The following is a 14,604-nucleotide window of genomic DNA, read 5'->3' as shown; positions in this document are numbered from 1 at the left end:
ATTCTTGGCCTAGGGTGAGGGAGTCGTGGTGCTGGAGATGAGCCACTGCAATTCTTGCCCAACCACAATGTAGACCCTTCAAATAACTGCTAAATTTTCAATTGTCCACTGATGGGTGATTGGGGAAGAATCTTTGCTTCTCTGACTTTAGTAAACCAAAGAATCACCAGCGATACTTGTTAAAAATACATATTTCTCTTCCTCATTCTAATTTACCAGGTCTGAGGTGGGCCTGGGAAAAGACATTTTAAATAAGGACACTGGGTGATTCTGTTACAAGGCACTGTGGACACACGAGAAAATAGTGATGCTGACTGAGGAAGCTGAAAATGTTCTTAACACCAGCGTACTGAGAAACTACAGTAAATGCAGTGCAAAATGTCTATGGAAAGAATGATGAATTCAAAGATTTAGTTGGAAACATTTGGCCTTTGAATCTGAAATAAATTATTGAAGGGAAGATAGCCAGAGAAGCAGCAGCATCTGAGAATTGTCCTGAGACCCTCCCCTCAGTCCCTTTCACACCCATCCTATAGCCTGCTAGTACCCCCTTCCCACTCCCTCTAACAACTGCCCCTTAATATATACCATCTGGACACACACTGGAAATTGTGGTCATATAGATTTAGGGTTAGGGAGGCATTGAGACCAGATGTAGGTTCATACTAACAAAATTAAAAGCATTATAACCAATACCAGGTCAGATAAAAAATGATTTGAAAACCAGAAGAGAAAATGGAGTCAGAGAAAAAGCCTGAGCCTGGACTGAGGCCAACTCAATGATGGGGATTGGACTGCGGGGGGCGGGGGGGGGGGGGGCGGGGCAGGGAGGGAAGCAGAGAAGACTTTGCTTTGCTGCTGTCAGTTGGACATTCCATTCAACTGCCCCTGGCAGCGATTCCAGTCCACTGAGCATGCCCAGTTTGTGCGACTGACTTTCACCAAGTAGAACAATCAACAAGATCACCATAAAGGCTTTACCAACACCAGGCCAGTGAAGTGACCACTGAAAATCATTCCCAAATTTGTGATCAATGGACCCAAGTTTAGGGAAAGGAGCGCCTTTGGTCTACAAAAATGGTTTGAGTTCCAGTCTCTAATTTCTACCTTCTCAGACAGATACTCTGGTCTCCACCCAAGGAACAATATTCAGTGAGATGCAGCCATTTTGTTGGTCAGCAGGAACTCAGAAGCAAGAAAATGTCATAGTGGTAGAATACAGCATCATCCTCCTCAACAGCAGCCCATCACTGGAAGCTTCCAGATCATTGTGCCGATCAAGTGGAAGACGGACTTTCATTTAGAGAACCTTATGTGAACTTTATATGAGAAACCTGCCAACCTGCTTCTTCAATCTTTAGCCTTACTATTTCTGATACTTAGGTGCTATCTCTTAGAAAGCCTGAAATAGCCAAGATATGACTCAGGGCACGGAAGAATCTGTAGGTAAGCACCATGGTACCCTGAGGAGTTAGGTGTTTTGTGTGTGTGTGTCACTATATGCATATGTGGGGTGGGGGGTGGTGTGCGTCACTTGGGAGGTCTGTACACCTTAAAGGTTTTATGAAAAGCTGTGCTAAAGTAAGATTGTCTCTCTCCACTCCCCTTATTCCAAAATAATAAAATCACACTGATTATAAACAACCAATAATAGACTAGGAGCCTGAGAGATGATTGTGCCTTACCTTCTATCTGAGGAGAAGTAGCTGCAACACAAAAAAAGACAGCTTCTTGTTTAATCTTAAATACTGGAAGAAACCTTTGGAAATATTTTCTCCCAATTTTCAAGTATGGTTGCCTTTCTGCTTTGCCAAAACGACAGCGCTAAAGGACTACATTGTTTGATTTGGAGGCTTGTGGGAAATCACCACCTCCAAAAGTAGCTCTCCTACCAAGTTGCCAAACGGCCTAAAATTGCTCCATTTCTTGACTCACATATTTTTTTTTCACTTTTCCAGAATACTTTATTCAAATACAAATACTCCTTGAGAATGCTCCTGAAAATGACCTAAAAGTTAAAATCTTTTAGGTCATTATCAGAAAAGAGTAAGTTTCCATGGACTTGGAACTATAAGAGGGACCTGGCAGGGCCAGAAGGGAAAGCAGAGGGAGACAGGCTATGAAAAAAGAAGACGGAGGGTATATTGAGGGAAGAGCACAGTACCACACCATTACCTTGCCATGCTGAGGCCAGGTTTAAAGGATTCAGCACATGGAACCTGAGGGCTGACCCTTGCCAGAGGGGCTGTAAGGCGATGCTTACATAACTGGAGAGATAAATAGGAATCTAACATCTTTTATCTTCCCCTCCACATATAATTTAGGTTTTGAAAAAATACTAAGCATCAGCTATTTTCAAGTATGTCAAGTATGTGAAATATGAATAAGACATAGATCCTGACAAGAAAGAGCTGGCAGTTAAGAAGAAGAGGGGGAGAGCAAGACAGAGGGAGAGGGGATAAGGGAAGAGAAAGAAAAGGGGAGAGAAAGAGAAATCGAGAAAGAAAAATTTCCTGTGACTCTTGCATAGTAATGAACAGGAGAACATTTTGGCACATACTTAATTTTTTTTCTGTGCATTTTAGAGACTTTTGGAGATATTAACCTCACTCTCGGCATGCTGAACAAGGAAGATAATATTAGCAAGGTAAGGAAAATAGAGAAACATCTCAAAAGTCCCTAAAAATCTCCCTTACTCATCTGTAATGCTATTTCACAACTGGAGATTTTTTCCCTCTATTTGAAGGCTATTCCAGCTTCATTAACGTTTCATAAAATAACAATAGCTACGTTTCATTGAACACATCTACAAGGTAGAGAGCTAGATGCTTTCCAAACAATAGTGAATTGTATTATAGTCACTCCTCAAAACTTTATGAGGTAGGTATCAAGATTTCCACTTGACAACTAAGAAAAGTGAAGCATAGAGAAGCTACATGACTTGTCTAAGGATAGCAGGGCTCCATCCACGCACAAGTCTGTCTGACTCCAGAAGAATGCTCCTAATCATTATTTAATGTAGCTTCCCTGTGAAGGGCAGTGTCTACACATTTATCTCAATCCAGTTGACATACCTTACTACATATTAAAATCCTTTATGCAGAGGGAGTTATTCACATTTCAAACCTGGGTATAGTACCTCGAGGTGGCATGTTTGCAGTTGTTGGAGATTTCAGAACACCAGTTTTTCATCTTCCAAAGGCCACATCGCTACCTAAGCAATTTAGAAGAGCCCTCACACACAACATCCGGTCAAGCCGTACAATTCCCAGAGGCTGCAGCGCTATCAAAAAAGATCTCCCTTAGGAACAAGCTTCTTAGCTTAGCAGACCCGTTGGGAATCACACTGCATTCCTTAGCACCACAGTCACAACCTAAACAATTAGGTTGATGGACATTTCCATTCCCGAGTGCCCTACAACAGTGATTTTCAAGAGACTTTGATGAGTCAGGTAGCCTACCCCGGCAGTCAATTTGATTTTGGATAGAAATGTAGTCACGTTAAAGGTTTTAGAATGAACTTTGCTCAACATAAAAGCCTTTGTCTCCTAAAGAAGCATATTACACTCCGGAAGTCCCAATTAAGATACATTAAATCCATTGTGTAGTAGAAACACATTGTTTATTTTAATGGTGTTACTCATTGGACTTCATCTGATTCCTTTAGTTTTCAACTCAAATTTCTGTGCATCCTTTGTAACTTCACAGGAAGAGATTTATAGTCATCTCACTCCCATTATTCAGAATGCTGACATCTTGGATGACGCCATTGTCCACAGGTTGATTTACTATGCTTCTAAGGACATGAGAGATGACAATGTAAGTTTGATTGCTGATAATGAATCAGTGTCAGAACTAGCAACAAGTCTTTAAGTGGCCCAACTGCACCCATATAGACATATATTAGCTTTTTCTATATCACTGCAGAACCACAAATCACTTTCATTTGTTCTTCATGATAACTTGGATACAGTACCTATTATTTACCTTTTCACAGATGAGGAAACTGAGGCAAAGCTAAGATAGCCTTTAGAGATAATATTATCCAATCCACTTTTAGATGAGGAAATTGATGCTTAGAGAGATTTTTTTTTCAAAGTAACACAGTTATCTATTCACAGAAATAATAACTAGAAATTAGTTTTCATGTGCCTACTTATCTATGCACACCAGGCATTGAATCTGACAAATTAATTGTAGAAATAGTTTGAGCCCTAGGAAAATGGTATTTTCTTCCAGAAAGGATGTTTATTTGTTTATCTGCCAAGTGCAGTTACAAGCCACGATTAATTTCAGAGCTTGAGATTTTCTGGGCAAGTTCTGTGACTCAAAGTTGGACTACAGTCCTTGGAGGACCAATTTAACCTTTCTTCTGAATGCAGCCTGTGGGGTCTTATCCCAAAAGATGGGAGGTGGGATGACCAGGGTCTCACCATTGGTTAGTCCTGAATTCTGATTATTGTCCCAAAATGCTGCAATGCAGCCTTAAACAAAGGGCTTATCTCTCTGGATTCCCAATTTTTTCCAGATCTCAACTCAGTAACTTATTCCACACCAAAATGTGAGCTCTCTGACATTTTTCTGAGTATATGTTTTTAAATATCTTGTCCAGCTCTTTTTATTCTCCTCAGGAGTAGGGTTGATCAAATATACCTACTTCATTATTACCAAAAGCAGAAGTCCCTCCACTCATCTCCAATACCAGAAGTATTATTAGGTCAGGACAGTACTAAAACCCAACGCTCTAGACTCCTAGCCCCGCTTTTGTTGTAGTTGTTGTTTTCACCATAGCCTTAAGACTTTCAACCATAGTAATTCATGTCACTCAAAACATAAAACATAAATTCTATGTTCATGGTACCTGACCCTTTAGCAAGAAAACGTGTACTGACCCCAAGCTTATAAGAACCCTATTAAAATCTGGTTTTAAAGTGCATAAAAATTACCTCTGCTTTCCCAGCTACTGACATCTACCCTAGGTACTCTAGGTTTGTAAACAGCCCATTCTCCCTCTATTCCAAAATGAGGGGAACTTATAATATTAAGTATTCTACTTCCTGTCTGCAGACTCACTCTGCTCTTTCTCTAGTTGTTATTGTTATTTTTCTTTTCTTCCTCAGATCCTCAGGGAAATCAGAATGCTAGCTGGCGAGGTTTTGGTGTCTCTTGCTGCACATGATTTCAACTCTGTGATGTATGAAGTACAAAGTAACTTCAGGATCCTCGAGCTACCAAACGAATTTGTTGTGCTTGCCCTGGCCGAACTGGCAACCAGCTATGGTATGGAGGGAATACTCTCCACGTACTCCTGGGAAACAACTACCCCAACTAATTGTTGAAAACCCCAATGCAAGCAAATGGCAAAAGGGAGAGCATCTCTACCTTGTGCCAAACTATAGAATATATAGGTAAAGGGATTTGGGCAGTTGTTTATGAGCATAAACAACTCTGCAGACTGCCATTGGTTTATGCTGCTCGGAATTTGGCTGGACTCTCTCCCATCCTCACCTTCCCTTTCATCCCACTTTGTGTTTGTAGAAGCACATTTTCCACAAGGTATATTCTGCAAACCACTGAACACTTGCATGAAGTAAGGGTTCCTTATGATTTTTTTTTCTACACCACTTTATTTGACAGATATTCATTGAGCACCAATTGCCTTTGCTGGGCCCTAGGGATACAGGAAAGTTCTGGTGGGAGGGATGAACACTAATAACATAATTATCCAGGTAAAAAATTGCTACTGAACATAGGTAAAGGTACTTGTATATACCAAATGTACCTTGTTACACCAAATCATTCCTTGATTCCTTAACGATAGCCCGGAATTATGGCAGGGGAGGGACAGAGGAGAATGTGTTCCTACTGCACCTTACCTACCTCCCCCACACAGCTGTGCATTGCTTGTTGGTGACATGAGGAGCAGTCCCAGAATCTGCAGAGTGAGAAGATAATGCTTCTCTCCTCTCGTGCTCCTCACTGCAGTGTCCCAGAGTATTCCCTTCATGATGATGACCCTGCTTACCATGCAAACCATGCTCAGGCTGGCCGAGGAGGAAATGATGAAGGGAGCCTTCTGTATCGGTGGGTATCCCTGTTAGTTTCCTCTTGGTTAACACCAGACTATGATTTTTTCTTTTATCTTATTTTTCGTTTTACTCTAGTCTTGTCCTTTCTAATAATAATGGCTACCATTTATCGAGTGTTTACCCCACAGAAGATTCTCTGCTGGGAGTTATCTCTCTCAGTCCTCACAACTCTACAAAGCAAGTACTTATTAGACCATTTTACAGCCAAGAAACTGAGGGTCATGGAAATTAAGCAATTTTCCCAAGGTGTGACACAGTCAGCGAGATGTAGAGGTGGCATTCAAACCCAGGCCTATATAACCACCCAGTCTATATTCTTTCCACTGCCATATACGGGCTCCATTTCTATTAGCCTCCTTCTTTCATTGGATCACAGTTTCTCCACAATCATTATGAAAGCTTACCTGCTCTTACCAGTTGGGTAAAATTTAGCATCTCTTTATAATGTAACATTGTAATAATAAGTAAACAATCTAATCAAAATATAAGCAATCATAAAATCAAGAAAAATAGGTAAACAAATTATAGTCATAAATCCCCTCCACCCGAAACTGAAATGTATCTACAGTAATCAAGAGTCTACAGAGAACATTCCTAGGAAAATGTATTTATAGTACATGAGGGGCTTCCTGGATGAATCTGGAGACCTGGATTCTTGTCTCTGATCTGCCAGTGAGCCATCAGCTGCCTCTGCCCTCTCTCAATCTCAGTTTCTCCCCTACAAACATCAAATAAAGTGAGTTCTAAGATTCCTTCTACCCCTAACATGCCCAATACTACCATTTATATACTATTTAAAAGCCCATGCTGTCAGGAATGTCTTCTTTACCCATCAACCAAGTTCTTCCTGTTTTACTTTGTTCATTTCCTCTTGTTCTGTCCTCAATGAAGGTAATATTTGTATCTGACATATATTGAGAATTAATTATGTGCCTGGGCACTGCCTTGGGTATTTCATTTAATCGTCACAGCAACCTCATTAGGTAGATAACATTTTTCCTTCATTTTAAAGATGAGAATATTAAGTCTTAGAAAGGTTAAACAGCTTGCTTGAAGTTGCTCAGCTAGCATGTGGCAAAGCCAAGGATTGAACTACAATGGTCTGATTTGAACAACTAGACTAGATTAGCACACTTTTCAATACTTTTTACTATCCCTACTTTCAATCACAGCTAACATTGTGTTCTGCAGATAAACTTTGGCACTTCTAATAGCATTTTTACTGCAAAATTAACAACTGAAAAAGTAGAAGGAAATAAAATCAGAAATGATCATAGCAATGAATAAGGGAATTCTCTGTCTTTGTATTATAAAGTTATCTGGTGTCCTTGGGTCCTAAAGCAACTTTTGTCTTGCTTCCACTAAAGAAAAAGTAAAAAATTTAATAGCCATCATTCCACTCATCTATCTATTCATTCCATCAATCAGCAAATAAGCAGATATTGTACTCATTGCTTCGTATACCATCAATGGACAAGACATCATTCCTTCTCTCATGTTCCTTATAGGCCAGGGCAAGACATACACAAACACAAAACATGCACAAAAGATTATGTTTAAATGTAGCAGAAGATGATGAGAAAGAGTTTAGAGGGAATGTGAATGAACCAAAAAGTGGCCAGATTTAAAGGTAAGATACTTGACTTCTTTTCTAGAGTTTTCTTTGCATGTGAGATATCTTTGAGAGAGCAAACTATGAATTTTTTTATCATCAATAAAAACAGTAGAATGAGGGCTAAAGCAAAACATAGTATTATTTGATGCATTTGATACAAATATATAGGGGTTAGTGGCCCAATTTTTGTAGGCCCCAGCTCTTGTTAAATGTTATTGAAGGAAAACAGACTCATAGGAAGATATACAAATCAGAAGTATACAAGTTGATGAACTGTCACAAAGTAAGTTTATCCATTTGACCACCACTCAGGTCAAGAAGTGGGACCTTAATAAAACCCTAGAAGCCCCCCTCATCTTTTTCTTCTAATCATCACCTTCTCTATCCTCTCAATCTTGACTTCTAATACCACAGATTAGATTCAAGCATGTTGTTTTATGTAGCTGTAGTCTATTTTCATTTCTATATACTATTACATGTCTACACTATAATTTATTTTTCCATTCTGCCTATCAGCAGATATTTGGGCTGTTTTCTGTTTGAGGTTCTTATTTAAAAACAACAACGTAATATGGATATTCTTGAACAAGTATTTTAGTGCCTATATGTATGCATATCTAATGATGTAGGAGTGGAATTTCTGGGCCACCGAGAACACATACTCAACTTTGGTATATAATGTCAAACAGTTTTCCTAAGTGTTTGTATCTAGTCATACTCCCAAGAGCAGTACATAAAAATCCAACTATACCTTAATCCTGCCAACACTTGACATTGACTGTCTTAAATTTTAGCCATTCTGGATGGTATGTAGTAGTATCTCATTATGGTTTTATTTTACATTTCACTAATGTGGCTGCACACATTTTTTATGTTTATTTGGTATAGTCATAAGATTTTATAGAAACTATTACACTATATACTAATTATTAGTACTCTCATCTCAAATTATTTTATGGTCCTTCCCATCTTTATATTTTTCTCAGTCTATGGTTGTTTTTAAAATGCAGCCCTTGAGAAGTTCAGCAAGGCCATTTACAAGTATATCAACCACTGGAGAGATTTTCCCTATCCTAGATTGGATGCCAACCGACTATCTGACAAGATCTTCATGCTGTTCCGATATATAATGGACAAGTGGGCCCCCATGATCTCACCCACGCAAGTGAGTGGGGGCCTCAGCATGCCTCTAATGAGCTCTCCTTCCATGCTTGTTGAACTTCTTCTTTTCTTTTCACATGATTATTTATTTCAGTTCTTTTGGAAAGCTATGGGTTGTATTTCATCAAGTTTATCAACTCTTTGGTTTTTCCTATTTCAAAACACTATTGATTCTTTCAACTAATATTTATTGAGTCTCCATGACATGCCAGATGCTATTCCACATGTTGGTGGTGCAGCAGAGATTAAACAGACCAAAATTCCCACTCTTATGGAACTGGCATTCCAGTATGTGGAGAGCACAATAAACAAGATAAGATGAGTAAAATACATAGAGTGTTAGCTATTTCATGTCTTATACATAATAACCCACACTTGGGCTGAGTCCTGATTTGGAAAAACAGTATAACAATTAAATGAAATAACATCTAAAGAATATACTTGGCTGTTTGAAAATATTGTAATGCCTTACCGAGAATAGATCACAAAGTGCATATATACATATATCTATATATCTATATAGATAGATGATGGATGGATAGATAGATAGATAGATAGATAGATAGATAGATAGATAGATATAAGCCTATCCTTAACTTGCTTATTTGCTATAATTTTTTAAAGTAGGCTAAATTATATCCTATTAAGATCTCTTTATTGCTATGTTATAAAAGATTTAACACTTAGCTACCTTCTCTAGTTCAGTTTCTTTTCTATACTTTAAGCTATTAAAGCATTTATTTTTTAACATGCTTGGGTAGTTAAATCATTAGCAAACATGGAACTTTTAAAATATCCTGTAGAAGTCTTTTCTTCAAGACACTTGGAAAATAAAATTTAATACACATTTGATGACAACATTCCTAGGTTTTCACAAGAAGAGTTAGGCAAGTGACAAGAAGGTACACAAAGTGATAAGAGAGCACAGAGAGAAAAGCTCTTAACTCCCATGGTGAGCACTCTAAAGGCTATAACATTGGAAGTGAGCTTGCAGCCCATGAATTCATTTACTACAGGGAAGGTGCATTCCCTAAAGAGGGAATAAAAGCTACTGAAGTACAGGTAGGAGATGGGATTACATGCACACTTGAATGAGAAAGGGAAGGGGACACAGGATAGAGGATATAGAAGCAGAAAGAAATGAAACCAGAAAGGTCTTAGCCACGTAATGAAGAACCTTGGATGCTACTCAGGAACTTGAATTTCCTTTTTAAGAAATGAGACACCTTTAACAGATTTTAAACCAGGATTTGAGTGACAGAAAAAACATTGTTATATCAATGTTAAAGATGGATTGAGTATAGAGATGGAGTAAGACAATACTATTGGAAGGCTATAGAAATATTCCAGGTCATAAATGCTAAGGGGATCAATTAATGTAATATCAATAGTTCAGATCAAAGGAGTCAGATGCTGAAAAATAAAATCAACAGGACATGGCCATTAATTGGCTATGTATAATGAGGGAAATGGAGGCACCTATGATGATTTTTAGATTTCCAACTTGAGTGATTTCTGGAGCCATTAATCAAGATGAGAAAAATAGGAGAAATAACACATTTGGAGCAATAAAAACATGGGTTTAATTTTAGACATTTTGACTTGAACATCTATGGGACATCCAAGTGGAGATATTAGTACATTTGGAGACAGTCAGAATTGACATTAAAACGAAAAGCAAAAATTGGATATACAAATTTGTATGTCATCTTTATATAAATGACAACTGAATAAATGATTGTGGATAGAGTTATTCAAGAAGAGTAGATAGTGTGGAAAAGTGTCAAAAATAGAGTTCAAGGAATGGGCATCAATATTTAAGGGAAAGGCGAACAGAGAACTCTTGATAGAATTGAGAATGTGCTGGTAAAGGTGGAGGAAAACCAAGTAGAACAAGATCTTACTAACTTAGAGAAGAGGAATTTTTAAGAAGCAAAGAGAGATCTAGAATCCATTGACATAGTGCTCAAGCAAGAAAAATCTTGAGAAGTGTTAATTTCATGGAAATGTGCTAGAAGAACCATATAGCTGACACACAGTCTTGAGTGAAATAAATGGTTGTCATTATTAGCCACTCAGTTTTGAAGTGGTTTACTATACAGCAAAATTTAGCTGGTAGAAAACAATTCATCACATAATACAAGGTAGAAAAAGCAGAATACAGAACTATATATTAAAGAACTATGTCAATTTTTAAGAAATTAAAATGTATAGAAAAGAATAAGTCAAATAAAAAACATATTAAAAATAGACCAAGCAGTGGTTGTCTATGAGTACTGTGGGTACTACGTTTTTTTCTTCATCATTCATTATTACGTTTGTATTTTACGCTTCTTCATTTTTTTATGTCAATGCAAGCCAGATTATAGTGGATTGAGGGAAGTGGAAACAACAAATGTAAATCACTCCTTCAAAAAGCTTTGCTCTGAAAGAAAAGAGAAACAGCAGTGGGTGAGGATAATAGTGGGGTCAAAGTGATACGAAATCAAAGAATTTTTTTAATATAAAAGAAAATTTAAGTTTGCTAATATAATGAAAGAAAGTGACTATAAAGAAAGAAAAAAGGAGCAAATATTGAAATGAGTATTAACATAGATATAAATATAAATACAAATATAAATATCTCTGCCTTATGCAATGATCTTAACCTAAACATTTTTTAGTTTTTTAAAGAAATCTTTCTTAGTTGAAAGCAGTGAGGAAAGTTTTTCTTTTTTTTTCGGTGGTGGGGGGGGGGTCTAAAGCTCCTGGTACTCTAGGAAATGTACAAAAAGCATAATGAAGTACTAAAAACAGTATTTGTTTGCTGCCTTTACAGACTTTGTCCATCATTAAGGCCCATGGTCCCGCAGTGAGTCTGCTGCTCCATAGGGAAGACCTCTGTGAATACGCCCTGGGCCAGGTACCCTGGCTCCTGAACCAGTATAAAGGCAAAGAGATTGATTTCCATGTCACTCAGGTACGAGCCACACTCTAAAGGAGTGTCAACTGCCAACCATCCTAAGAATATTAAGTCCCAAGAAGGCTTAAAAACTTAAATACCTGTTTGGGCAGGTGAACTGTAGTAGCTCTTGGGGAATATGAGGTAGACAAGAGGGTGGCCTAGCTGGATGATAGAAATTCCAAAAAGAGATCATTTATTTTATTTTCAAGCTGCTGAGGCACTGAACAAGGTAGAGGGGCCAGAATCATTAAAGAAAACGTAACTGCAGGAAGGTGATCGGTTTGTTCTCACAAAATATAATCATTTGCCTTTCACATCCTGTGCTTGCCGCTTCACGGGCCGCCTCCAACTAACCTGTGAGAGCTTTCATTCTAGAGTCTAAAACAAATACTGACTGCAGCAGTCCTTTATGACATTGGCCTTCCAAAGGGCTTGAAAAGAGCCATCTTCATCAATTTACTCGACCAGGTGAGAAAGCTACACTGTCCAACCTGATTGTTTCTTTTTCACTGGTTTTCTGTTTTTAACAATCTACAACCTAGTTTTTCCTTCTCATTCAGGTGTGCAGAGTTCAAGAGCCTCCAGTCAAGGAAAATGAAATTGAAGCTTCAAGTTGTTTCCTCATTTTAGGTAGGAGCAAGCATCAGGAGGGCACTTAGGAAAAATTTCTTAAAGTGATGACGACGACAATGATGACGGGTTTGCAAACTCTCCCAGTAGGTGCTTTCACACATATGCACAGTATGTGTTTCAACGCATAGTATTCTGTGCCTGTCCCTTCCTACCTGTTCCCAAGAGGAGCACAATATATAAGGTGACCAATCATTTCAGGACTAAAGGACTTCCGAGCAGATAAAACTTTCATTTCTAAAACCAGGAAAGTCCCAAGTATATTTTGGATATTAACCCCTTATTGGATATATCATTAGCAGTTATTTTTTCCATTCCATATTTTACCTTTTCATTTTGTTGATGGTTTCCTTTGCTGAGCTGAAGCTTTTTAGTAGTCCCATTTGCTTATTTTTTGCTGCGGTTGCCTCTGCTTTGGGTGTCAAATCCAAAAAATAAAATAAAATAAAAAATAATTGCCAAGACCAACGTCAAGGAGCTTGCTCCCTATGTTTTCTTCTAGGAGTTTTATGGTTTCAGATCTTCTGTTCAAGTCTTTAATCCATTTTTATTTTACTTTTGTGTATGGCGTAAGGTAGGGATTCAGTTTTGTTTTTTTGCATGTAGCTATCCAGTTTTCCCAGGATGATTTACTAAAGAAACTATCCTTTCCCCATTGAATATTCTTTGCTCCTTTGTAAAAAATTAATTAAACATATGTGCATGGGTTTATTTCCAGGCAAACCAAGGGGAACTGGTAACCCTACGAATAGGCAATGTGTTTTTTCTTTGTATTTGAGATTATTTCAAAATGTGCAAAGCCCAAAATCACGCTTTTTTCTCCTGATCATCTCTTAGTATCTATTTCTTGTCTGTCTGTCTGTCTGTCTGTGTCTGTCTCTCTCTCTCTCTCTCTCTCTCTCCTTCACTCTTTCCCTTTTCCTCTTGCTCTCACATCACAATCTCATCCATTGCCTGGTTAGAATACTTGGCAGAGGTTGTAGAGAAGGCACTGAGGTCTCAGGGTCAGGATACAAAACTATGTTCCAACATAGTCCCTGAGGATGAAAGACAAGAGCAATCCTATACCTCCTCCCACACTGCCACGCTCCCCAAAATATGTCATTTCTACCACTTCATTGCAGAGTTTTCTCCTAAGTGACATCTCTTTTTCTATACTTTCCTCTGCTCTATGCCGCAGCCTAATGAACTGCTTCACTTTATCTCTGACAATTTCCAACCCAAACTGCTTTACTCTAGCCAGGCCTTTCCCACCCTTCTTTACTTCCTGCAGGGGACCCATGTTTCTTTTTATCTCCACAGCTGGTAAAGCATCACTCCAATCTCTGTCTCTGTGTTCACAAGGGGCTCTCCTTGTGTCTCTGTGTCTCCTCTCCTTTTCTTATAAAGATACCAGCCATATTGAATTAGGACCCACCCTAATGACTTCTGTCAATTAATCTTAATTTGATTGTATCTGCAAAGAACCTATTTTCTAAATAAAATCAAATTCACAGGTATGAACAGAGGTGGGCCTAAGTATAAAAAGCTCTCTTAGGTGACCAAACTGCTTAGTTTTGTGATACTAAAGAAGCAAGGATGTAGTAAAAACTATTACCAACCTAAAAGTGACTTTGAGAATCCTCATGAAATTCCCCTCTTCTCCACAAGTATTTTACTTAAAGTGAAAATGAGTTCTTATGACCTCTATATTTCTTAAACCTGCAGCTCATTCCAACCCTGCAGACCTGATGGAATTTTTTGATGAACAAATGAGAAGTAATAATGAAGTCATTCGAAGGGGAATCTTGATTTTGTTAAGATCAGCTATCAGTGCTGAAGGTAAGCAATAGGGATAAAGCCAGAGGGCTTGCTTTGTACCAAGGAGAAAACCAAAGCTTATGCATGTTCTAACCCTGTCCTATGTCTTTGGGATATTTACAGAACATACTCGAGTGAAGTTCTACCTTCTTGGTTGCCTACAGTCTATTTTTAAACAGGCATTTTCAGTTACTTCTCTTCTTTCATGACATTTATGGAGGCATTGAGTTGACAATGACAAGTAGAATATTTGAGAATTGAATTCAGAATTTAGAAGATCTAGTAAGCTGGATAAGTGGCCTAGTAAATAGGGGGTGGGTGAGAGGAATGCATACTATTCTAGAGATTGGTACATTTAGAAAAGA

At 38.2% G+C, this 14,604-nt stretch overlaps 1 protein-coding gene across 1 annotated transcript in view; it reads left to right on the top strand.

Annotated features, from left to right (window-relative positions):
* The first annotated feature begins 5,126 nt into the window (after nt 1-5,126).
* MROH2B (maestro heat like repeat family member 2B) overlaps nt 5,127-14,604 on the top strand; it is a 53,979-nt gene continuing 44,501 nt past the window's right edge. Inside the window, exons 1-7 of the mRNA XM_074328967.2 lie at nt 5,127-5,280; nt 5,986-6,084; nt 8,715-8,869; nt 11,684-11,824; nt 12,185-12,277; nt 12,370-12,439; nt 14,147-14,260. Of these exons, the coding sequence (XP_074185068.2) occupies nt 5,139-5,280; nt 5,986-6,084; nt 8,715-8,869; nt 11,684-11,824; nt 12,185-12,277; nt 12,370-12,439; nt 14,147-14,260 (814 nt within the window). The 5' untranslated portion in view covers nt 5,127-5,138. The remainder of the gene's footprint in view (nt 5,281-5,985; nt 6,085-8,714; nt 8,870-11,683; nt 11,825-12,184; nt 12,278-12,369; nt 12,440-14,146; nt 14,261-14,604) is intronic.

Source organism: Rhinolophus sinicus, chromosome 3 (assembly GCF_057876585.1).
Source record: "Rhinolophus sinicus isolate RSI-liver-muscle chromosome 3, RSI-T2T, whole genome shotgun sequence".
Taxonomy (NCBI): domain Eukaryota; kingdom Metazoa; phylum Chordata; class Mammalia; order Chiroptera; family Rhinolophidae; genus Rhinolophus; species Rhinolophus sinicus.
The sequence above is the reverse complement of the archived record's forward strand: the minus strand, read 5'-3'. Positions and strand labels throughout refer to the sequence as shown.